This window comes from Boleophthalmus pectinirostris, unplaced genomic scaffold (genome assembly GCF_026225935.1).
Source record: "Boleophthalmus pectinirostris isolate CB_2022bp ecotype Guang Dong unplaced genomic scaffold, ASM2622593v1 HiC_scaffold_171, whole genome shotgun sequence".
In the NCBI taxonomy this organism is placed as follows: Eukaryota; Metazoa; Chordata; class Actinopteri; order Gobiiformes; family Gobiidae; genus Boleophthalmus; species Boleophthalmus pectinirostris.
The window spans coordinates 1-25,000 of record NW_026571117.1 but is presented as its reverse complement, the minus strand read 5'-3'; the positions used below and the strand labels follow the sequence as shown (position 1 = coordinate 25,000).

The 25,000-nt window shown below is 39.9% G+C and overlaps 4 protein-coding genes across 7 annotated transcripts; 1 reads left to right on the top strand and 3 right to left on the bottom strand.

The window, feature by feature from the left end:
- Window positions 1-69: 69 nt before the first annotated feature.
- On the bottom strand, window positions 70-3,514 carry LOC129408855 (trehalase-like). Of its 2 annotated transcripts, none has more exons than XM_055153156.1 (7): window positions 2,804-3,514; window positions 2,430-2,530; window positions 2,227-2,368; window positions 1,520-1,607; window positions 1,332-1,432; window positions 1,114-1,206; window positions 70-570 (listed from the first exon to the last, which is right to left on the bottom strand). In XM_055153156.1, the coding sequence occupies exons 1-7, from the start codon at window positions 2,884-2,886 to the stop codon at window positions 450-452; spliced, it is 729 nt and encodes a 242-aa protein (XP_055009131.1). In that variant the 5' UTR covers window positions 2,887-3,514; the 3' UTR covers window positions 70-449. The 2 variants fall into 2 exon arrangements, with proteins under 2 accessions (XP_055009131.1, XP_055009132.1); XM_055153157.1 differs by lacking the exon at window positions 70-570 and adding an exon at window positions 607-782.
- Window positions 3,515-3,658: 144 nt separating this feature from the next.
- On the bottom strand, window positions 3,659-9,064 carry ddx6 (DEAD (Asp-Glu-Ala-Asp) box helicase 6). The gene is made up of 13 exons (XM_055153154.1): window positions 8,886-9,064; window positions 8,752-8,815; window positions 8,572-8,676; window positions 8,163-8,292; window positions 7,894-8,040; window positions 7,708-7,802; window positions 7,514-7,636; window positions 7,316-7,444; window positions 7,053-7,169; window positions 6,899-6,962; window positions 6,632-6,733; window positions 6,380-6,558; window positions 3,659-6,293 (listed from the first exon to the last, which is right to left on the bottom strand). Exons 1-12 carry the CDS (start codon window positions 9,062-9,064, stop codon window positions 6,383-6,385), a joined length of 1,431 nt encoding a protein of 476 aa, XP_055009129.1. The 3' UTR covers window positions 3,659-6,293; window positions 6,380-6,382.
- A 241-nt stretch (window positions 9,065-9,305) lies between these two features.
- LOC110163517 (C-X-C chemokine receptor type 5) lies at window positions 9,306-12,835 on the top strand. Its single transcript, XM_055153155.1, has 2 exons — window positions 9,306-11,057; window positions 11,568-12,835. Exons 1-2 carry the CDS (start codon window positions 11,034-11,036, stop codon window positions 12,621-12,623), a joined length of 1,080 nt encoding a protein of 359 aa, XP_055009130.1. The 5' UTR covers window positions 9,306-11,033; the 3' UTR covers window positions 12,624-12,835.
- bcl9l (bcl9 like) lies at window positions 12,826-24,912 on the bottom strand. Of its 3 annotated transcripts, none has more exons than XM_055153153.1 (9): window positions 24,606-24,912; window positions 19,803-19,859; window positions 18,532-18,899; window positions 17,692-17,814; window positions 17,344-17,476; window positions 17,188-17,272; window positions 14,775-17,055; window positions 14,435-14,689; window positions 12,826-14,311 (listed from the first exon to the last, which is right to left on the bottom strand). In XM_055153153.1, the coding sequence occupies exons 3-9, from the start codon at window positions 18,824-18,826 to the stop codon at window positions 13,215-13,217; spliced, it is 4,269 nt and encodes a 1,422-aa protein (XP_055009128.1). In that variant the 5' UTR covers window positions 18,827-18,899; window positions 19,803-19,859; window positions 24,606-24,912; the 3' UTR covers window positions 12,826-13,214. The 3 variants fall into 3 exon arrangements, with proteins under 3 accessions (XP_055009128.1, XP_020784133.1, XP_020784132.1); XM_020928474.2 differs by lacking the exon at window positions 24,606-24,912 and adding an exon at window positions 20,537-21,252; XM_020928473.2 differs by lacking the exon at window positions 24,606-24,912 and adding an exon at window positions 20,596-21,252.
- Between the last annotated feature and the right edge of the window lie 88 nt (window positions 24,913-25,000).

Here is a 25,000-nt window from a genome sequence, read left to right as displayed (position 1 = left end):
ATATATAGTTAAAGATTAAAATATTTTGTAGAACAAAAAATGTAGTACAGTATAACAAAGTTTGAATATTTTTGAAAAGCTTGTGTTTTGAATAATGATCTGAGAAGCTACTGTAGAGTGCAGTGTTGTGAATGACCTTTCCAATAAATGCCAGCTCTTCATCAGTTTAACCCATTCGTGCAGCTGAGGTTTGGGAACTGCAGCGAAATGTTTCAAGGTCACCATGACCTTTCACGTGCCACAATCAAATTATATAATTTGGCGCACTTGAATTAAGCTAATGTGTAACAGTGTCTGAAAATAACCCAGAGTCCCTGTAGCCAAACCTGTCCCCGCTGAAGGGGGCAGAGGGCAGGCTGAGGCTCAGAGGAAGTGCTCATTTTTGCATTTGGGGGAAATAGAAGAAGAACGAGAATGTGTGCGACAGGACACATGCATATGCCTAAATATCACCTGAGGAACTCTTTATCCTTGGTGACCTGATAGTAGCTTTCCACCATAAGAGTGAGGAATGGAGGCTGACTACGGCGCTCATAGTAAATCCGCCCACCATTTGGAATGCAGCCATATCTGCAGGAGAGAGAAGATCTGTGACTCTTTCAATTCTGACATTCCCCTGAGAACATAATTTCACAAGTCAATGGCGTGGGCTGCAAATGACTTAACATTTAAACAAATAGGCCGATCCACCTGCAGCCAGACATAGCCCTTTGTGAAGCATTGTGAGGAGGACGTGGCTTTAAGGCAGTGTCTGTCTGCAGTACCCGTGGATATGAGTAGGGCTACAAGATAAACAGCAATTGAATAAAAATTTAAAATTGTTGTGACTAGCAAGGCTGAAATTATTTAACATTATAATGTAAAGAACCATGCCCTGAAATGCACTGAAAACAGAGTCCTATTCCTAATTTTATTTTAAAACATAAATTACAAACCAAAAACAACTGTACATCAAACTTGTAAGAATATTTATCCAAAATAAAATGATTAAACTAAAGATAAGTTTCTTTTTAGTTGTATCCAGTTGTGGCATATTAGTTCTGACTGACACTTTTTAGTCCATTTAAAATACATTTTGATGTATGATTTGTAGTAGCATCTTCCCAGACTAACCTATCAACAAGGTAGAGGAAGTTCTGAATCATCCCTTTCGCTGTGTCTGTCATCTCAGAAAGCAACAGTCCGTTGATGACCCAATAGGAGTCCCTGTGGGGGGTATAGAGGAGGGGTACAGAGGGGGTCGTGTCACTGCCTTGTTCACCCGTGCAGAGAGAAACTGCCCCTCTGACACATCTGCAGCGGGGCATACAGAATAAGGACACTACTCTCACCAATAGTAGAGCTCCCTGAAGCGGCCTCCAGGCACCACGACAGGATATGGCGTATAAATCTGTGAATAGAGCTCAGCGTGATCTTTAACACTGTCCCGAATCTGTAAGAACAAAAGACATAAAACTATTTCAAAGATGTCTGAGCTGAATGCTTAACTGAAACGTTAAAATTAAGTTTAAAGAGTCACCTTTTTTCCCAGTAGTTTCCAGAGTTTGTGGACACTGAAAGCCCATTCACGAAGTTGTTTGTCATTTATTTTGTTTAAAAATGCTGGGCTGTATAAAAGTAACACTTTAAAATGTCAATATTCATATAGATACATTTAATTGGCTGCAGTACTCATCTAAATGTGAACTATGAAAAAAACTACATAACATAACATGAACACTTCTTACTGTGAATGTGGGTAATAAAACCATAGTGTGGAACATTCTAGAGACAATTGGGCAGAACCCCCACCAGAACAGTTGCTTAAAGTGCACCAATTTCAGTATTAAAACCTGCTTCAAATTAGACAAGTGTTTCTCAAATGGTGGTAAGTGTACCACTGGTGGTACACAGGCTTCCTCAGGTGGTATACAGAGAATTTCTTTTATTTAAAGACAAATGTATTACTGCTTTTTGGTTAAACATTAATTAGACCTACACTATCCATTAGTCTAATTTTATGCCAAGCTTATCACTAACTTAGTCCTGATAAAGTTCAGGATCAGGCTCTGGTGGTATTCGGAAGGCCAAATGTTATCTTGGATTGTACTTGGTGTGAAAGATTTTAAAAATCACTGCCTTAGATCGTGTATGTTAACCTGGCTCACACATGATGAATATGTGTAGCACTCTGCATCCATCTTGGTGCACAAGGTTACATGTACCAGATGCTGAATTAGTTCTTACTTGCTGTGCCAGTCTGGTGGATTCCATGTTTCAAATTCTGTGCCTGGCTTCTCAAAATACTTATTGAGGAAGTCCTGCAGTTTTTCCCGTGGGACAGTCGGGGATTCACTTGAGAGGTTTTTAAATGCAAATAAAATAATACCTGTAGAAAATACATAATCAAGCCCCTGGGAATCCAAACGCAATCAATCAGTTTGACCTACCAGGAGGGTCTTTAAGCTTCATGTCAACAAAGTACTTGTCATCATCATATAGTTTGGCTTTCTGTACTTGATCCAGGATGGGCCCAGTGCAATAAATTTCACTGTAGTGAAGGTAAAATATTAAACAGCATTAGCACACCGACCTACCATAATTAGAAGTGCAAGGTCCATGAAAAACTATTGTACTGCATCATAACCTTTATACATGCAATACTTATGAATTTAATATTTTTCATACAAATAAAAAAATGCATAGACATTATCAGAAAAAAACAAACAAACTTGTAATAGCCAGTCAAGTGATAAACTATTATGAGATGTATTTACCAAATTTATAAACCAAGTCTTTGGTCTTACCAAGTCTTTGGTCTTACCTGTCACATGGTGGAGGCAGAACTACATTTTCACAGAAAATAAAAAATACTGCGAAACAAAGAAGAACAAGCCAAAGGCTCATAGTGAATCAAACGGTGCGTCCGAAAGCGGGCAACTGCGCTTACGAAGTTCCTTTCCTTATCACTGGCTCGGACGTGCGTCATCATCCGCCATGACATGGACCATCCGGACTGATCATGGGACTGATTAGTGAAGTTGGGAAGGAGTAAGGAACGGAGCAATTATTTTTCCTTTCATAGCGCCTTAAACATAGGAAGCCCGGGAGGTTCCTAAACAGCGGTAAGGAGCTACGAGATATCTCACAGTCCCAAATAATTAAAATCTCCAGCGTAAATAAACTCAACTTTACAACATATAAAGCATTTAGCATCTATTATAGACCCACATTAATCCGTTTTATTATGTATTTAATGCAGTTTTGCGCACATTTGATAAAACATTGACTGTAAAGAATGAGAAGTTCAAAAGTCTCGCGCAGTAGTGGAGATGGTGACGCTTGTTGTAGTGCGTTTTCTGGGAGTTGTAGTTTTGACTGAACAGCTGGTTAGGAAGATCTGGCTCCACCTAAGCAGCGATAGCTCCTTCTCCACACTTCTCTTTCCTCCTTCTTGGTTCTTATAGTTGACCTCATGACGTAGCTCTCAGAGGTCAGCGAAAAGGAGAAGAATGCATTTTTGCCCATTTTTCGGATGGAGCCAAAGACTGCTCTGAAGACAAGCGATTAAATAATATACAGCGACAACCAGGCCAGTTTATAGAGCCGGGTGTTGTATAAACTCTACAGCACCCCCTAGCGACAGTGTAGCTATTATTGAAGAATGACACACAGGAAGTTAAATTTCAGTGAGCTTTATTTTCAACAAAACTTTTCAGATAATTTTCCCTGTTTTAACTCAAATCCTAGTAAAATTCAGCTCCACTGAAAAACTGCCAATTAGACCAAATTGTAATGAAATTAAAACTCAATTTTAACTTGTTAAATTTGCAGATATTTTAAACAAGATGAAATCCACTTGGAACATTTCATTTGAAACAAAAAGAAAATCCAAGTCTGAGGGCATCTTAATGACAATTTCAATCCCATCCCAAAACGTTGGATCTTACTTAATGCCGAAAGGCTCCCACCCACGTTTATGAACTGATGCAGCCGTTTGAAACAGGCTTCACAAGGAGCCTGCACATCAGGAGCCGCCATTATGAGCCAGATTAACACAAATGTATTTGAATATTTTAGAACAAATTAATGACTGCATCAGGGCAGCAAGACCACCAAATTAACCACCCCAAATATTTTTTAAAAGTCCTTAATGAATGAGACAATTCGATATATATTTTGTAATTATTTACCCAATTCATGGCAAGATGCTCTTGTCTCAGTCTTTAAGGATTTGACTGCAGCCCATGACAGTAGAGCCACTCTCAGCCCAGTACAACATAATGCCTTCTGGTGTTACGTGTCTCTGGCTTGTACGGTCAGAGGCTGTCAGCAAACAGACAGCTGCCATGTGTCTGAAGGTAGAATCCCTGTTCTCACAAACTGCACAAATTTGGACTGTTCTGAATACCCTCCCACACCAATTTCCCCATGTGCAAAACTATGTACTGGACTAAAGCAGTAAGAACAGGGATCCACTCTAACCAATGAGAATTAAGGATTATAGACAATATTTTAATTTAAATAAATAGCTATTTTTAAGTCTCACTGATTAGAACCTAAAGCATCTCACCACAACAAGGAAATTGCACTTTATCAAAAGAAAATCCCTACAAAAACTTAAATTCAGGGGAGGGGGAAGATAATGAGTAGGTTTAGTTACCCACTGTGTAAAATAAGCAGCCTGACCAAATACTTTCATTCCTTCAACATTCCCCTTTTAGTTAATTTTAAAATAAAAATCTTATCTGGGTCAGAAGTGTACAAAAAGCAGTGCAGTCCATTATTGCCTAAACCCATTATTTCTGTTAACAGCAGCCAATCAGACTGAAGCATCTTGTGGAGCTGCACAGATGCACAGACCACGAGTTGCTGCTACATTTAAGGGTGATAATTTTGGATGCTCTCAGTTGACTTTTTTCAAAAGGGGACAGAACACAACATCTCCTCCCTCATTCTTAATCAGGAGCTGTGCCTAAAGCCAAGATGAACGTAACAGTAAAGTACCTTCCCCAAAATACAGATTATCTAACAATTTAGCTGCACTGCAGCACTTGTACTACCAAGACAAAAATCATTGGCCATTCATGATTCACAGAGACCTAGATGGTAGCGGTGGTCTCAGGTTTTACAAGTTAAGGCTGGTGATAAGAGAATTCAACACTCATATGCACAAGCTTTAAAAAGCCATCTGTCTAAACAATACTTGTTAACACTGGTATCTCAAGTCAAAGAGTCAATAATTTAAGTGCAGCTAAAATAATCACACCTACCTTCAAATCTGAAGGAGTTTCAAAATTGTCCAAAACATTTCATGCAGTCTTAAGCTTATGATCACTTGGAATTTTTCACAACTGAGAAATTTAGAAGCCACAATTTCAAAAAGAAACTGGCATAAGATCTCCAGTGATAACAAAAGAGTATGTTGTTTTTCAGTTTATCAACCAGCCTTATAAACTTGTTTAAAACAATCTAAAATGAAAGTATATACACAAGGTGAAACATGCACCCCATACAGGCTGCACGCCTCTAAACAGTGTGGCCATCCACTGGGAAAGTGAAAGTGGGCTTAAAAGCTCCTCTAGTCGTCTCCATCAGGAATCCTCATGTGGTGATGTTGAGGTGCTGCAGCAAGTCCATCTTTAGAGTTCCATTGTGAAGACAAGAGGAAAAGACCAGGGCCTCTGAAAGCATTTGGACAGTCTCTCTGAAAAACCCAGTGTTTGTCCAAATGAATCCAAGTTCATCTTTAATAATAAGCCAGACCTGTGCATCAAAGCCAGTGGAAAACAGAAAACTCCAGCAGACCTCCCTTTTCTGGAAAATGTGGTGACAAAACTTTTATGGATTCACCTGTGTGGTCAGACAACAGGTGCCTGACCATTTCTTTCAGTAGGTGAACAGTGTGAGGTGAGACAGGACGTCACAAGGATTATTACTTTTGAAGAAGTTGAACAGCTTGTTAAGGCACTTGATACAAACTGGTTTAAATTTTCTAAAAAGAAAAAAATAAGCTGACAGGGCATGGTCGGGGGTCTGTGGGTGCTGGCTTAGCGTCACTGATGGATAGGATTCACCAAAATGTGCACATTTCTACTTTGTCCAAAGCTTTCCTCTTCGTGCACTTGTCTTCAATGTGATGGTGCAGCACAAAGCCTAGGTAAATGAGTTCTTCCCAAATACTTCGGCCCAAAAACACAATCCTTACGGTGGCACCCAGAAAAAAAAAAAAAAACTGTACATTTAAAAAAAAAAAAAAAAAAAAAAAAAAAAAAAAGAGAGAGGGAAGTAAGGGGAATGGAAGGTGGACTGGTCTGTAGAAGAGAGAGAGAATGCATTGAAAGCCTGCATAGGCTCAGTACGTGTTTATGACTGTTTATGGAGGTACGGAGGTACTCACTGCTCATGGCTTGGCCTCTTCATGACTCTCGCTGTGGTACTCTGCCACATAAAGGCTCTTGTCGATGATCCCAGGGATGGGCTTGATTTCGGTTCCGAGCTGCTCTTCAATGCCCTTCAGGTTGAAGCGATCATCGTAAGTGATCAGATTGATTGCAAGACCAAGATGCCCAAAGCGCCCTGAAATAAAAATTGGCTTTTAATAGATATTCAAATGCAAATTGACTTTTTAATGCAAAATGTAATGTCTTACCAGATCTTCCAATACGATGCAGGTATGTTTCTCCCAGCTTGGGAAAGTCGAAGTTAATGACAACATTCACAGCCTGAATGTCAATTCCCCTGGTGAAAAGATCTAGTGGAAACAGCATAATTTAAACTATTATTACTTAGTGGTAGTATTACTTTGATCTCGCAAAGTACATGTTTTTTATCATGTTGTGACGCAGTTTATTTTTGTAAACTTTATTTGCATTCTTAGAGACTGCTACAGAATACTAAATGTTGTTCTACCACTCACCAGTGCACACTAGATTACGACACAGGCCATTTCTGAAGTCATGGAAAACACGATTGCGGTGCTCCTGAAAAGTGTGACAGGATGACAAACAATTTTAGCAAATAATTAACCTAAATAAACATTTAAGTTTATATATAGTTTAAAATGTACCAACCTGTCTCATCTTGGCATGAATGTAAAAACATGAATAGCCCAGCTGAGAAATCTTCTTGGCAAGCAGCTCAACTCTTTGAGAGGAATTGCAAAAAATTATAGACTGGTTGATCTGAAGCTGAGTAAAAAGAAACAAAAATATTAATCACACTAAAAATGAAAATAAATATGCTTTTATACACAATTCCAATGTTATTAATCAAATAATACCAAGAGCCCTACATTTTGAAAAATTATTAAATAAAAAGGAGGAAAGAGTGTTACCCTGGAAAACAAGGTGTTGAGGCAGTGGACTTTTTGCCGTTCAGTTACATAAGCGTAATACTGGGTCACTCCCTTCAGGGTGAGCTCCTCCATGAGGTTGATCTCATAGGGTTTCTGTAAATGTGAATTCTGCAACAAAGCATTTCAGTTACCAACAGGTCAGCTGCATGGCAAGTGTTGGTAGTTGAGTGAATATACCATGAACTTCTGCACACTGAGTGGGAAAGTGGCAGAATATAGTAAGATCTGTCTCTGTTTGGGAAGAAAGCTGAGGATCTCCTCCATCATTACCACAAAGTCCTGTGACAACAGTTTGTCTGCCTGTGAGGTACAAATATAAGATTAGGTGCACATAGTTTCAACAACAAACAATTAAATAAAATGGAACTCACTTCATCCAGCACTATCATCTGCACCTGATTGACTTTGGCCACTCCTTTCTTAATGAGGTCTAAGATTCGCCCGGGAGTGGCGATCACCACATGCACTGTGAACACAGACAGCATGGACATGATGAAAACTCAAAAGACTACAGCTCAGAAGAGGCTTTCAGTCAAACAGCTGTAACGGACAGTCACCTGTTTCATCAAGCCTCATGATATCATCACGTAGGTTTGTTCCACCTGTAGTTGCCATCACCTTCACCCCACCCATGTGTTTGCTGACCTGGATACATATTTGGCTTACTTGCAGAGCCAGTTCTCGAGTGGGCACTATGACAAACGCTAAAAGAGAAAGCACAGAATAAATAAATGTGTCATTTGCCAAACCCTGCCACACAGATATGGTTGACAACTGAAAAGGTTTTCAGATAATTTACTGGATGCTTCATATAAAGGCCTCTCACCTTGTATGCAGTCCTTCTTCAGGTCAATGCGTTCAAGTAAGGGAATGAGGTAGGCTCCACTCTTCCCTGTGCCATTTTTGGCTCTGGCTAAAATATCACGTCCTGACAGTGCAATGGGGATGCTTTCCTCCTAGAATAAAAACACCCACAGATTCAACAGATTTAATTTATTATGCAGTTTATAAAACAAGCTTTGTCCATGAAACAGTGGCATAATAATGGTGGCTTCCACCAAGCACTACCAAGCCACCAAGGCTAAAAAGTTGAACCATTTTCAAGGTCATGCAAACCAAAGAAGTGTTAAGATTTCTGAAACAGTCTGTAGATAAGGCTAAAGGTTCAAGGCACTTGTTTCTGAGGGTTTTTCCCCTTGTTTTGGAAGTTGCATTAGTTGTAGATGACAGTGTACCTGAATAGGAGATGGTTTCTCCCAGCCCATTTCAAATATTCCCATTAGTAGCTCTCGTTTTAGGCAGTAGTCTTCAAATTCATTGCCTTTAGTTGCTGTGACATCCTGGAATAAAAATGGCTTTAATTAGTAGTGGTAATACAAGTCAAACATGGATATATGCTGTTGCATGAAACACACCGATGTTTTCATTCTCATATCCTTTGGGGGTAGTTTCAAATTCTTCTTCCAGTCATCCCCAGGTCTGTGAGATTAATTAATTTAGCATGTGCACATTTGTGAAATTCAATTAGATCAAAGCTGGTTTTGCTTACTTGATAACAGCATTGGTTGTAGTAGCTGGCAGAGTCTCTCCGTTGTTAATTGTGCCTTTTATAGGATTTAGCTGAGGGCCTCCTCCTCCTCCTCCTCCTGGCTTCCCTGAGCCTCGGATCTGTCCATTCTGGTTGGACAAGCCCAAAATCACTGGGCTCTCTGTTCTTGCAGTACTCATGACAACTGAATTTTAGTGTACCAAAGAAACGGATTGGTCACAAATATGTGACAACTTTTTAATGGCGTTACTTGGTTTCTTCTTATCTTGGTGGGTACCACACAGGTTCTTATCTCATAGGCAGGTTCAAATGGAATCTTTTACAATTTTAAGAGGTATCAAGAAGCAAGCTTTGAAGTTATGGTTCACTATTTTAGCTAGCCATCTTGCATAGCTTGGCCTTTGAGTCCACACAAATCCAATCCTGCACACATAGAATAACAGATGTTATTAAACAGGTCTGTAAACATGGCATATCTAATTACAGAGGCCGTTGCCATTCCATTCGTTTTCGCTAGTTCGGTAAACAAAAGTATTGGTCTTAAGTGTTCAAATAAGATCAAATCCTTAGAACCAATACTAACCTGGACCATCGAATAGCCTTGTTTAAATACGGCTAACAATGTGAGTTAAGGGATTATTTATGCCGTCGACCTAATAATATCACGACACAAAGTCATATCCTCCTCTTCCTATATCAAACTATGTCCTTCACTCCTGGCGAATAAGCCTTAGGGCAACTAACGACAACACAGCAGTTAATATCTGAGCAATTAAAATTTTATGTGGCGTTACTAGAAAATGTTCCAACATTTTAGCATTAATGTTAGCCAGAATGTAGCTCCCGTCACAAGACTGGCTCGCTGTTTGTAGGAAAAATTTAAGTAACATTGTTAATTTGATCTAGTTAACCAAAATAATAAACTTTTAGTAAGTTCTCATAATACCACTTTCGGGATTTACGATCCGTAATATATATAGTGTACGGTGACGTTAACTTGTACAGGCCTGCTCGGGACCTGTGATCGTTGCTAACTAGCATAAATAGCTAACAGTGGCGAATATTCACTTTGCGAATAACCAGTGCACAAATCCTCATGTCCTATCAGTATAAAAACGCGATAGGCGTGCAATGTTATTTAAAGCCGTCTGCCTTACCTTTATTTTTAACTGACCAATCTTTGTAGCGGTGATTGTAAGGTGTAGCTATTGATTTTAGCTGACTACGAAAAAGCCCTGACAAGCCAGTGTCCAAGATGGCCCCCGCTCTATATGAACCCGCCCCCTGTCGACAGAATCAGATTTTTGACTATTTTCAGGGCCTCTTAAAATTGGTTTGAAGTTGTTATTAATAGTTGTACTGAGCATTTGCAAGGGAAAAATATGACAATTTATAGTAAAAACTAAAACAAACAAAAAAAAAAAAACATACATTGCAGAACTTGATCAATTCTTCTAGGCATGTTGTCTTAGATAGATGTTGTTATCATAGACCGTATGTGGATCACATTGGCTAGAGTATTTATGATCGCCATACACTTTTTTCATGTTTTATTTCTTACACTGTTATCACGTAGCAAAACTAGGAGTCTCAAAAATCAACAGACTTAACGATTACCCAATATAATTTAAACTTTGTTGAATAGGCTATGTATATTTTAAGATAATAGGGTTTTAGGGTTGAAATTAAAGTACACCTCTGCTATTTGTGATGCTTCCACTATCACACACATTAAGAGCTAGAACTCAGTCCCTCATTACTACACTATTTCATGTTACCTTCAGTGAGTCTGTGACAAATCACCCTTAAAAGGTGGAAGTAATCATCAAAGCTAAGTTCAGATTGAAACATTTAGTTGCAACATATTTTATAGCCCTATATTTTAAAAGATGGCCTTTAATGAATTATTGCCTACAGCAAAAACTTCTATATATGCTACAGCTCTTTGAATATTAAGTTTTAAGGCTCAAACTTCAGCCTTTGTATTTCTCTTTTTCTGTTTTCTGATTGTTTTGGTTGTAGTAAAATTTTGTGGAAAGTTTTGACTACCCAAAAATAAATGGATAAAGACCAGTGACTGCAATACATGTAAGAAAGGTAAGAGGAAGTTAGTCAATTTACCCCAACCCACTCATCAAGAAGACACATATGACAACCTATACTGTGTACGAGGTAAGACCTAAAACATTTTTATATTCATATTTTTCAGAACACTTGCAGAACAATTTGTGCTGGTGTTGCTTAGTTTTAGCAGTTTTTGTGAAATATATTGTACATATACTACAAGTTTATTATATTATTATTATTATTATTATTATTATTATTATTATTATTATTATTATTATTATTTGCAAGAATGAGAATCTTAAATGTGACTTGTGTCATTTCACCTGCCATTGGTTAATAGTATACATAGCACATGAACAATGCTAACACAGGTGATGTCAATAAATGAGGGAGTAATGCTTTGGCCTCAGAATGGCATTGTGAACATATGGCCACTCTGACAAGATCTTTAAATTAAATGCGCATCAACCAAGCATATATGGTAATATGTGGTTATAGAGCAATCTTGAGTCTTTGTTCTGTATGTTGTTGAATACTACTTATAAAAAAGGGGAAGTGAAAATAATCTCACCCACTGTGATTTCTATAAACAGTGTACATTTTCTCCATTTTCAGTCAGTGGGCATGGCAGAGTCTGATAATGTCACAGACTATGACCTGTATGACTATAGCTGTCAGACAGAGGAGAAGGCCATGCAGCACTTCCATGCCGTGTTCCTGCCTGTGTTCTACAGCCTGCTATTTGTGCTGGGTGTTGCAGCCAACGGCCTCATGATCACGGTTCTCCTGAGACGTCGGCACTTCCTCCGCATCACTGAGATTTACCTTCTGCATCTGGCCGTGGCCGACCTCATGTTGCTCTTTACATTTCCATTTGATGCGGCTGATGCTGTGACTGGATGGATGTTTGGCAAGTTTATGTGCAAGTTAACAGGATTGTTGAAAAACATAAACCATCTGTGTGGAAGCTTCCTTCTTGCTTGCATTGGATTCGATCGATATTTGGCTATTGTTCATGCCATTTCTAGTATCCAAATTCGACAGCCCAAAACAGTACATCTCATTTGCATTTTGCTATGGATGGTTTGTTTGGGGTTCTCAGTTCCAAATATAGTCTTTTTGACAGTGATAAGGGATGAAACAAATGTAACAAACCTTTTTTGTTTTTATTATGGGTATGGAATCCATGCAAACAACTGGCTTCACACTAACAGAGTTCTAAATCATCTGTGCTTTTTTGTGTCACTGGCTGTTATGGCTTACTGTTACATTGCTATAGTGGGCACTTTGTACAAAAGTCAAAAGAATCAGGCTAAACAAGGCGCAATTCGACTAGCTTTACTCATAACCTTTGTGTTTTGTCTCTGTTGGCTTCCTTACAATATTACATTATTGATGAATACTTTGGTGGAACTACAATTAATTCAAAATGTTACCTGTAATTATTACACATCACTGAACTCTGCTTTAGAGGTGACACAATGCCTTGGCAATTTCCACTGCTGTCTGAACCCTTTTCTTTATGCTTTTGTTGGGGTGCGCTTCCGAAATGAACTTATTCAGTTACTCTGTGAGCTTGGTTGTGGTCGGGTGTGTCTGCCATTAATGACCATGCGGAATAACAATCAACCATCCATTTCAGAGGGTGCAATAACCACAAGCACCTACTGAGAGAAATACTTGCAATGCTTGTAAATGTGCCGAATGTCCTACTTTTGAAATGTGTTTCATTGCATTGTACATTACATTGTGGTTTTAATGTGATACTGATATCAGAATTTCTTGTGAAAACATGATCTAAAGACGCAATAAAGTAATTATGTAATTTGCTTAATATTGATATATTTTCAAGAGATGAAAACCCAAAATAAAGTCAGTTCAGAGATTGTTGTATTATATTTGACTTCTAATAAAACACAGTTATACAGAACAGTTGCAAAAAACAATCACAAATTGCATGATATATACAGCAGGTATATATTATATTTTTCTATTACTCTTTTGCACATTAGCTTTGAGAAAATAAATCAATAGCATCAAAACAAATAGAAATTTGAGGCACTCTCCTTACTGCCACTCTGCACAACAATTATATTGCAAATTTACATATATTACATTTTAAAATGGCTTCAGATTAATAGTTTAAAATCTGATCATTGTTGTTACCTCATCTTTACAATGTATTTTTTTTCTTAAATTATGTAAATATTTAGTCACATAAATTGACAATATTTACCCAGTGCTAATGTAATGTTCTACTCATTAGAATGGTATATTGGCCATACCCCCTGATCCATAGCTAATTGGACTGTCCATAGGTGTTCCCCGTTGCCTGATTGACTGAGGACCCATCATGCCCGGTTGGGGCGGGCCCATCATTGGACCCTGAGGGGACATTAGAGGTCCTTGGGGACCAAAGGGGTCACCCGGAAAAGCCAGCCCTTGCTGCTTGGCCTGCATCATCATCATCATGTTGTGCTGTGCCATAGTGTTGTGAGAGTGTTGTTGAGAGGGCATCATGCCTTGGTATGGGTTGGCTGAATGGTGCAGAGTGTTGCTGGGCATCATGCCATGCTGTTGCTGCTGCAAAGACATGGCTGTTCTTCCCATCATATGTCCAGGGGGGCACATTGGACCAATCCCTGCACCAGACACCATACCTCTGGAAGCTCCCATGCCTTGGCGCCCTACACTATGTGACAGAGGCTGCAGCTGTTGTTCGGCCATCATATTTTGTAGGTTAGCTATATGTGGGTTTGATGAAGGGCCACTGCCATGAGCAATAGATGAAGACAGTTGTTTGAGTAGTTGCTGTGAAGAGCTGTGTTGAGATGGTGGTCCTTGAGATGGATTCTGATGAGCTGTATTGCTCTTGGGAAAATACTGAAGTATACTACTGGGTTTATCACAAGGAATGATTCTGGAAAGATCGAACTCAGGAATACCTGTGTGAGTAGGACGTATTACTTCACTTAGATCTGGGCCGTCTCCCATAGGCAGAGAATTGAATGAATCTGGAGGTCGTTGGTGTGGGTGGCCTTTACTGATCATGTGCAGCTGCTGAGGAGGCAGGATACTGTCATTAGACTGTGTGAAGTTCTGGACCATTGCTCCCACTGGTGAGTGCAAGGGCCCATGAGACTGCAGGCGAGGAAAGCCTCCCATCTGGTTCTGAGATAAAGATGAAACTATTCCATCAGGGACACCAGCTCCAACCATCACAGAGTTCATGGAGGACAGACCCATTTGGTTTGGTGAGGAAAGCATTGGCCCTGTTGCTTCATGAGAGAGCTGCGGTTGACCGTGACTGATGGGGCTTTGTGTTTCTGGACCAAGCAACTGGGATGCCTGGGCGTTTCCTACAGACATTTGAAAAAACATTGTTAGATTTTATATAAAAATATGTACTCCTGAGTACATATACAAATGTGAAATAGTGCTGTGTTTTTATGGTTTATTGCCAAATTTGTTTGAATTCTTACCTCCAATACACACACCAGACAGAAGAGGGCGGTCTGGCAGCATCTCATCATCAGAACTGGCAAGGGTTTTGATCGCTTCATGATAGAGAGGGGTGGAGCTGGGCATAGCATATTTGGACATCTGAGACATTATTAACGACAGAGGATTCTGTGAAGGAAGTGCCTCAGTAGAGGAAGTGAATGGTACACTTGTGTTTGTGGAGCCTGGCTGACTAACTGGTGTTGAGCTAGAACTTCTGGGAGGAAGTGATTGACCTGGAAACACAACAGAAAAAAATATGACCTACAACGTACATGTGCCAAATACAATATAATCATATAACCAAAATAAAGTCTTTACCCGTCTCAAGAGAGGGTCCACCATTGCCCACCATTTTGCCACTGGCTGGACCAGGACTTGGAAGAGCTGGTTTTGGAGATGTCCATCCAGGAGAGCCAGCAGCTCCGCTAACAGTGGGAGACTTGAGTTGTCCTGGTGAGGCTGAGGGAGAGTGCAGCCCATGGGTGGAAGAGCCAACTACTTGAGGAGACTTTATGGAAGAAGGAGTCCCAGCCCCTGATGCGGGAGGAAGAGCAGGAGGCTGATGTGCCCCAGAAGACATCTGGGTAGGTGATTTTATTCCTGCCCCTGAGGATGAAGGCAGAAGAGGTGATGGGACTTGGTCAATTGACGGAGAATTGAGTTGATGAGGTGCAGGAAGTGATGGAGAGGCTAAAGGATGAAGGTTCAGCGTTGGATCCGAGGGGTGTCTTGCTCTGGCATCTGAACCCTTAAAACCCTCTGTCATTGGCATATGACTGAGCCGCATTGTACCTCCCATTTGGTTTGGGCCCTGCTCTTCAAACATTTCAGAATTAGTTTGAAGATAAGGCCCTTCAACATGTCCAGTGAAAGGACCTTGGTTTGGAAAGTGAAAAGGACCATCAGGACCAGGGTTAAATCCCCTATTTTCTTCTCGTCTATTTTGTGAGTTTCTTGCTTGGGACATTGCAGCAGGGCCAAAGATTTCACTCAAAGATCCAACTTCTAAAGAACTTCTAAGCTTTTGAGTTAAATTTAACTGCTGATGTTGCTGTACATTAATGGACTGTTTCATATTCAGAGGATTATTACTCCCAAGAGGAGAATCTACCAAGTCCTTTATCTGAGGGCCAGCTCCAGGTGAACCCAAAATAACATGTGAAACGGGAAAGTCCATGGGATCATTTTGAGAAGAAGGTGTACCTCGGCGGATCACTCGATTTGGTCTTTGCATGTTGTATTGCAACTGTTTAGCCAGTCGAACAAGTTCACTTCTTGGAAGTCCTTGCATCTGACGTTTTTCCAAAATATGCAATATTTCCTCACGTGCAATTAGATGATTAGAAGATTCTGTATTACCTTGCAAATGCTGAGGAGGTCCACCAGTATAAAGGCCTTGAAATTGACTTACAGGCCCTTTATTATTGGGCATTTCATCTAACCAGAGCATTCCTGGTCGAGTTGGCCTTTGGTGTCCTACAGCTTCCAAAGGAAATGGCCCTGGACTACCAGGAAAACCTCCCCCTGGTGGGCCTCTTGGGATTTGACCTAAAAATCTGGGGCCCTGAGGTCCTTCTGGCATTTCTAATATTTGTGTATTCCCTCTAACTCCCCCACCGATCATGTTGTTTGCCCATTGCTGCTCTCCAGGTTTGCTATGGTAGGGGGGAGGTGGTCCTCTCATCATCATGGGACCTCCAGGCATTCCCATTTCAGATACTCTATAATTTTCAGAATGAACCGGAGATTGTATCTCTTGTTGTCTTCGCTTCTCTTGATAGTATTCCTCTTGGAGTTTTCTCCAGGCAATTTGTTCAGGAGTCAACCCTTCTGGACCAAGTAAATGACCAATGTCCATCCCAGATGGGGACATCTGGTGATGGGGGTGGTCTATATCATGATGTTCTATTTGTGGTCCACGTAGTGACTCAGTTTGAGAAATGATAGATTGGAGTGGTTCCTCATATTTCCTCATATTCCCCATCGGAGATGTGGAAAGCACATTATTATTAGTCCCACATCCAGAAATAGCCTTTCCGTTGCCATTGCCATCCAGAATGCTACTCCTTTCTGTAACGCTAGGAGGGTTGTTGGGATTGTTGCAAGAGCTGTCTGGATCTCCAGATCCAGCATTAGTTGCACTGCGCAGAAACAGTCTCTCAATGTCTCTCAATGTCTGCAAAGACCGTTCCCTGTGTTCTAGCTGCTCTTTAGAAAGATTTTCAGGGCACAGTCTGGGAGCTTGAGCACTTTGTGGGTGTGTAGACTGGACAGTAGGGCTTTGAGAAGGAGAAACTGTTGGAATAGGAAGAACAATGCCTCCGACTGCCTCTCTATCTCTAGTTGCTGGTACTTGGTCTGCTGGCAAACAACCACCCTCTAACCTGGTGAAATTTGTATGGGATGCCTCGCTGGTTCTAGTCTGAGCCATTTCACTGTTGGATGAAGGTGGAGTCCCAACTCGAAGTGCCGTGCTCATTACACCTGCTGATGATGGTCGTGGAGTCCCGCTTTGAGATTTAGGTGTGGAACTGGGCGGGGAGCTGCTAGATCTTACTTTCTCTGGCATATTAGAGGACTTCTTCCTTGCTGGATGGGACTGTGAAAAAGGTGAAAAATGTATGGTTTGTAAACAATTAAAACAACATTTTCATCCCATAATAATGCGATTTAAAACCTTTGATTAAAGCAGGGGACACTGTCATATGTAAGCATATGATTTACAGCCTACCTGTTCCAACTTGGAGTGAGGAACATTTTGCTGGTGAAAAAGCAGAATGGAATCACTCTGGCCTTTTAATACAGCATCTGCAGCACTGAAAAACATAAACATCAAAAAGCTGTTCTTCAAAGAATCAGATGGTTACTTGAAAAACATGTGCTGTACCTGTTGGCCAGGCTGGTTGTGAAAACATACACTAGTTGCTTTAAAGTCTGTTTGGATTCCACCTTCAGCTCTGGTCCAGGTTCTGACTGGAGATCACGTAGACTCTGAACAGGGCCAACCAAGGTCTTTTCTCCTAAAAGAAAAAAGTTTCACAATCTAAATATTCTGTAATTCGCATAACATGGAATGCATTATGATTATACATTAGATGGAGCTAAAGACATGTATTGATTTAAACAAACACAAAAGGCGTTCTTTTAGGTTAATGTCATAAAATGTGTATAGCTAGCTGAATCCAGAAAATAATATTTTATTTGATGCATGAGAGTATGTAAATCTTAAACTTACTGTGGATTAGAGTTTGTGGCTTCTCCTCATCTTCCTCTGTGTCAGGTCCAGAGCACCATTCATCTCCACTATAGGGCTGTTTTCTTTCCAAAACACAACGTCGCTTAGTGCGCATGATGCCTTCTAAAAAATAAAATATACAAGATTAAGGAGTAGCACAAGTAAGTAAGTTCTTATTTAACTGCAGTCTGGATATTTTTGACATGACTCAAAATAAAAACAATAGCCCTGAAAAGGAAATCTATGTAAGGTCACAATATATCTAGAAAACTAGCAATGTAGAAACATTGTTAAAGATGTGCATGTGCATATATTACTTAACCAATGTATGCAGCATCACCTTTCCATGTCAAATGTGGTCTGTTGTATTGTTTTGCAATAAAATTTGTGTAAGATTTTGTGTATGTGTATATAGTAAGACTGCGCTTTAAATGTACAAGTGCTTCACAAACCTCTTCTATTGCTTAAGATTTGCAGTATGCCAATTCTTGTACAGGAAACCCAAATGAGTTTCATATCATAAAGAAAACAACTCCATAATCAGGTGCTCCCCAAGACAACTATAGAAAGCATTGATGCCTTTTCAGCTTATACAAGTCAGCTTGTGAAAAGCCTGGGGAAATTCTGATGCTGTCTAAAAGGTCAGGGCATTTTAGTGAGAAAGGAAACAAGTTCATAGGTCTCCTCAGTCCCAACATTCACTTCCTGCTGTGGAGGAGGCAAACCCGCATCATTTTGTGTTTGAAGATTTTGATGATTGTAAAAGCAAAAGGAAGGACACAAGCAGCATTCATCTATAACATATAAAGTATACAGTGTTACAGTGAATGATGAACATACCTCCTTTGGAGTCACTCTCCACAGATGTGCGCACATGTCTCTCGTCTGAGTCCACGGAGACGCTGCGCTCCCGCTTAGTTTTGGTCTTCAACATCCCTCCAGCGGAGCTCACTGATTGGCTCACAGACTTAAGAGCGTGACTGCCAGGAGAGACTTGGCTGCTCCTGACTCCATTGCCACCAACACCTTTTGGGCCCTGCTGCTGCTGAGCCTGCTGGTTTACACTGGGGATGTGCGACTGACTCTCACTACTGACCTGTTTGCCATGGTTGGCTAGTTTATTATCCGGGTGCATTTGACTGGCTGATGGCAGAAAAAGGTGTGATATGGAGTATTGTGTGTCACCCTGACATGGTACATTGGCAGTGCTATGGGTAAGAGAAAATTATTCATTTTAGCAATTTAAGTTAAAGAAATTCCAAAACATAAGATCAAGATACCGTGACAGGTCAAACACAGCATTGAACAAAAATAGAATCAAAATTCCTCATTAGATGACAATCAAGTATTTAGTTTATTTAATCTGAAATGATTAGGGATACAACTAGTGAATACACTTAGTGGTCAATAATCAAAATTTTTTGATTAAAATTATTTGACAAGTTGACAAAGGGCAGCCCTGGCGGAGTCCAACATGCACCGGGAACAGGTCTGACTTACTGCCGGCAATGCCAACACAGCTCCTGCTCCGGTCATACAGGGACCGGACAGCCCTTAGCAAAGGGCCCCGGACCCCATACTCCCAGAGCACCACGAGGGACACGGTCGAATGCCTTCTCCAAGTCCACAAAGCACATGTGGACTGGTTGGGCAAACTCCCATGAACCCTCGAGCACCCGATGGAGAGTGTAGAGCTGGTCCAGTGTTCCACGGCCAGGACGAAAATCACACTGCTCCTCCTGGATCCGAGGTTCGACTATCGGCCGGATTCTCCTCTCCAGTACCCTGGCATAGACCTTACCGGGAAGGCTGAGGAGTGTGATCCCCCTATAGTTGGAACACACCCTCCGGTCCCCCTTCTTATACAGAGAGACCACCACCCCGGTTTGCCAGTCCAGAGTTGACTAATCTTGTACAATTTTTATTTAAAAAAACAATTTGTCTTGTTTATAGACCAGATAACAATTGTAACATTTTAAAATTGTTGTCAATAATTCTCATCATTGAATTAATTAGTCAAGACTAGAAATAGATGTATTGTCTTGTCTGTATGATTCTGGTAATTTTTGCTTATGTACAAATTCGCCTACACACAAAATTATTTTACTTACCTCACACTTCATCTTTAACACTGTCATGGCTCTCCTGGGACATTCCCGTACACATGTCTGTGAACAACAAACGGATAGAGTCAATGGAGGTAAACAGATACTAATCAGTTCTATGTGTATTTGTCAACATTGTCCAACAGCCATTTCAACGAACAAAACATGCAGCCATCTGAGACCACTATCTCTTTAAGGGAAATGGGCAAAGTGATGTGCAGCTCACACATTTTAGACTCCGCCTCCTGCAACACTCTACAAACCACAAAACTCTACCACACATTCCACAACGCTCTGTAGCAATACCTGTCTCCCTCTTCTAACTCTTTAGTTACCCACATGACAAAAACACATACAAACATTACACCTCACAATTTTGGTTTATCTAGTATCCGTTTACAAAGACGATTACATGCCAGCTTCTTTAATAGTAAGCTATACACATGAGCTCTTAATAAATGGGGGTTGAAGCTGCTATCCAACAAAAGGGGTCAACAACATAAAAAAAGTTTGGCAGGTCCCAGCAAGACCTTTCCACACCTGCTGCTTGTGAACAATAGCTGGTCATAACAGTCCTAAGAGACAGTTCGCAAACACGCAGTTCAGATATTTGGCTGACAATATGCAGATATTTTACTCAACATTTCCAGTGCATTCTATTTTCAGAACATCACCCCATGCTTCTTACTGTTCCTGATCAGCTGACCAAGTTTAATCAAATTATCTCAGGGCTAACTTACCTCGTCAGGTAAGGACAGTGCTGTAATTAGTCATTAATTAACACAGCACAGAGCTCTACCTTGTTTGGTCTCTGAAGATCTCGTCAGTCATTAACCAAGAGGGACGTCACTGCTGTTGACAAAGTGTGACTCAGTTGCTTTGTGTAACTCAAAGTAAAGCAGGTCGTCCAATCATGGTCACTCTGAGCTTCAAGTAGGTTGGCCTCACCTCACATGCCTGTCTGGTACATTTGCTAGATAGCAGCATGAAGAGTCTCACTGAAGACAACATATTGAAAAAGAGAAAAGGCCTTTTGTAGGCCTATAAGAATATAACCTACAAAATTCATACCTTGACTTGAAGTTTATGGCGTTATGATGTTGTGGTTTATATTCAGTTGACACATTAATGTTTAACCAGTGTTTCACCATCTCGGCTCTCAAACAAAGCTATCCCAAACACATATGAATACAATACTGAGAGTAAATGCCATTACCCTACATTGAAGGGGTAAAAAGGACTGTAGCTAGGAGTCCAAACCATTTAGTCTGACTACTAGACAAACATGACTTGCTCTAAAAAGGTCTAAATACCAAAATGGATACTGGATAAAAAAATCTTATACCTGTATGCTACCAGTGTTTTTCGACCTGTTTATTTGTGCTACATTTTTGTAAATTTGCACCACTTCTATAATTTATTATAAACATAGTTTGATCAAATGTTAAAATCTAATGTTAAACTACAGTTACTACAGAGTTAGTCATTGATACATCATATAGACTACAACTAAAATAAATGTGCCATTATGCCATGTCTCAATCATACATGATTTTTTTTTTTTTTTTACTCGTTTACAAGAAATTAACCACAAGGAGTGTGAAAATATCACTTGATACCTTTTATTATTTTTTATATAGATTACAAATCAATATATTGAAATGTTACATATCTCCTAAAACACTACTGCAATATGACTTGTTTTGTAAAGTGAAAGAATTTTCTGAAAAAGAAAGGGAAATGGAATAGAATTTCCCATATGTAACTCTATATGTGCATGACATAACAGTTAATAGACTTGAATGGGAAATTATAATTTTCAACTGAATTATTAGTTTTTTTGTTTTTTTCTTCAGCAAATATTTGCTCTGTTATGAGTGGGCTATGTGCATGTAGCCCCAGTGAGTGAAAGTATTTTTAGCGTGAGGGGATATGAATAGCCCCAGAGGGCCCCGGTAAGTCATGGTCAAAAGTGACGACAAAAATCAGGGCCAATCCCAGAACACAGATGCCACAGAGGCTCTCTGTGGAGCGGGTGTTAAACACAAGCCGCAGTGTTTACCAGCACACATAAATGAATAGTGTGAGTGGGACTGAGAGCACACCCTCCAAAGACGTGTACACTTTTTACTAATGTGCAGTCCAACAAACTTCATTTGTCCATGGCGCCACTAAATATGTGGCCTCGGCAAGTGGCCTTGGAGATCACAAGACTGACTGACAATGGGCTGAAGTTGGAGCGAGGCTGTCAGTGGTACTTGAGGATACTGAATGCATTAACAAAGCAGATGACTGTGTGGGTACTGTGCTTTACAAGCAGCTGCCAAGGCCTGTGTCCAACCCAAATATCTCTTTGCACTAGGGATGCAATACACAATTATAGTAAAAATGTGTTTTTAAGAATAGGACCCCAGAAGAGCAGCCATTGTCAAAGCAATGACTAACGGGGATTGAAATTAACAATATATTATGTCCACTACAATATAATAAACTAATGTTATTAGTTATAATTATTATTATTATTATGAAATACTATGTTTTTTCCTCTAGAAAGTAGGGGACAAAGATTGAGACAACACAAAAAGTGAGTTATAGTGTCTTGAGCTTGCAGCTTGTTGAGTAAATGGTAATCAATAGGATCACATGTGGCTGCCTCTATCTCAACGCTGGCTGGGATGTACTTTATGGCTTCTAAAGGCCCTTGGTAGGATGCTGTCTAGACAACACATTAGACTCAAGATATATATGCTGACAGACAAGCATTCACTTACACTTCCATTCTCTCTAAACAGACACCTCATTTAAAAGTTAACTGCCCAGGTCAATTCTGATCATATTAATATATCTCTTCAAGAAAATTTTAGTTTGCCCAAAATTAAGCTAAAATGTAGACAAGAATCTAGGACGCCTCCTTGACCTTGGGATCTTTGCAGCATCAACAGAACACATTTTACTGACTCTAAATGACACAAGGAAAAAGGCAAATATTTGGGTGTAGACCTAACACAAATATTTAAATAAAGCTGACATTTTTCTAGTGCGACAGTGTTGGTCTTTAGTTCCTTACCTGCTCCTCCGATGTGCCACTTTCCCACAAACGCCTGACATTTGGCTTGCTGCTTTTTGTGAGACTTGGAGCGGGCTGTGTAACTGCCGCCATGACACACAAAAGTTTCAAACAAGGCCAAAAATGTAGTCGTTATCACTGCACACCACTAAGTTTGACAAGTGGCCTCTCTCTGAGTGTTGATCGCTCCAGGGCCTAACTGTAATAATGACTTTTAGGTCTAAAAGCTCCCGGGACCAAGCTGAGGAGTGGTTTCAGTCCTTTTATCATTTATGTTTTGTTATAATATGCAGCTGGGCAATAATATATAAAAATAAATAAAATTACAGGTGATACATTTTGACCTAAAAAATAAGTGTTTACCTTTTATTTTTTGTATTTTTTTTTTTTTAGCTTTAAGAAAGTTATGGTATATTCTCAGACAGGGACAAAAGACAGTCTTCCCATTTATATTAAATAAAGACTGGTCTATACAATGTTGTAATGTCACCCGAAACCCAGCAATTATCGTGGATGGCAATAGCAATACAAGCTAGAAGCAACTTTACCAACAGAAAACTAAATAACTGACTTGAGGAGTTGAGGAACTTGAGGAAGATGCAGCATAATTTGAGGAAATACACACAACACATTATTGGGAGGAGGAGGGCACCTGTTGTTGTGGATACCAAACAAGTACGACCTTTTAGTAAACATTAAGCAATGTCCAGTGAGAAGAGCCAGCAATAGAGAAAATCACTGATGAAAAGACAAAGGGGATCCCGTAGAAGAAAGTCCAGGTAAGTTTAGGTGCTAGGCTGTTAGCACTGAAGAGTAAAGTAATTGGTACAGCCTTCGCTTTGGAAGCATTGGACTTATTGTATTCTTTCCACAACATACATGGACAAGTATCTACTAGAGTAAGTAAAAAGATCAATCCGTCAAAATGCATAGAAAGAATCAAGGCTGTGTGAAGCGGCAACCGTTAAGGTTTACATTTTGACCTATGTCCTAAAGGCGATGTTGAACTGGGAGGAGGTTGATTAATTTGGAGAGACAGTTAAACATGCCTGAATATGAAATAAGTACTTTTATTGTATTTTGATTGGTCCATACAATCCTGTACAGTACTGTATTCGAGGCTTGAGTGATTGAGTGCTCCAAAAATGTACATTTTCAAAATTTTCACTCCTATCCCCACTCACCTTGTTCTTACTTGCGATTCTTTTAAAAAGTCAGACATCAGGCCATACTACCAAATCTGTTATTATTTGCCTGGCAAGTCAGTTGTCCCTACTTTCTGTTCAACTGCAGAGTCTGGAATCTGACTATACACTGCATCAAACAACCATACTTATTTGAGAAGTATCAATCATAGCTGTTAAATTTGTAGCACGTCTCTCAAATGCGGAAGGAACCTCCTCTTAAATATTAACATTCAGAACTAAATATAGAACTTCTTTTACCTCATTCATAGAGTTTAGTGCTTTGCTGCTGCAGAAATCTGCCCGATTTCTCTGTCCACTTCCAGACCATGTGTTTCTCTGACTGATTAATCCGCCTCGCAGTCATCATAATTCTGTGAGACAGGCTAACTCATCATGAAAACAAATGTTTCATAGGCATACTTTGAAAATGAAAAGCTTTTTATTTAAGGATTATTAAAAGGATCAATTCACTAGGCTCACATAGTCCAGTTCTGTCTTGGGGTATGCGGTCATGTGGAAAGGTTCTCAATATCCCATTATTCTTTCATAGCTCACCTTAGCAGTGCTCCCTGTAACTCAGCCCAAACTTCTCAGATCACCTGTGCAGATAAGAAACATGTCAGCTGCGCAAACCGAATCTCTCTGTGTGGACTTTGCCATTCTGTGAGCCAGGGCTGGAATCATTACTCACTGTTTAGTCAGATGTGAGCACAAATAAAAGAAACTTCAGATAAGAAATAGGTCAACTCTATCATCAGCTCATCCACAGTAACAGGTTTAGTGAAAACAGCAGAAGCGTAAATCACACTGGAATCTGGTTCAAACCCAAAACAGGGGGGAAAAACTGCTTTGTACAGTTCAAATGCTCCACCAACATTTACATAAGCCCTAGGCAAATGCAAAGAATGAGATCACACACAACTGGAAATGCAAAAGAAGAAAAATGCCAC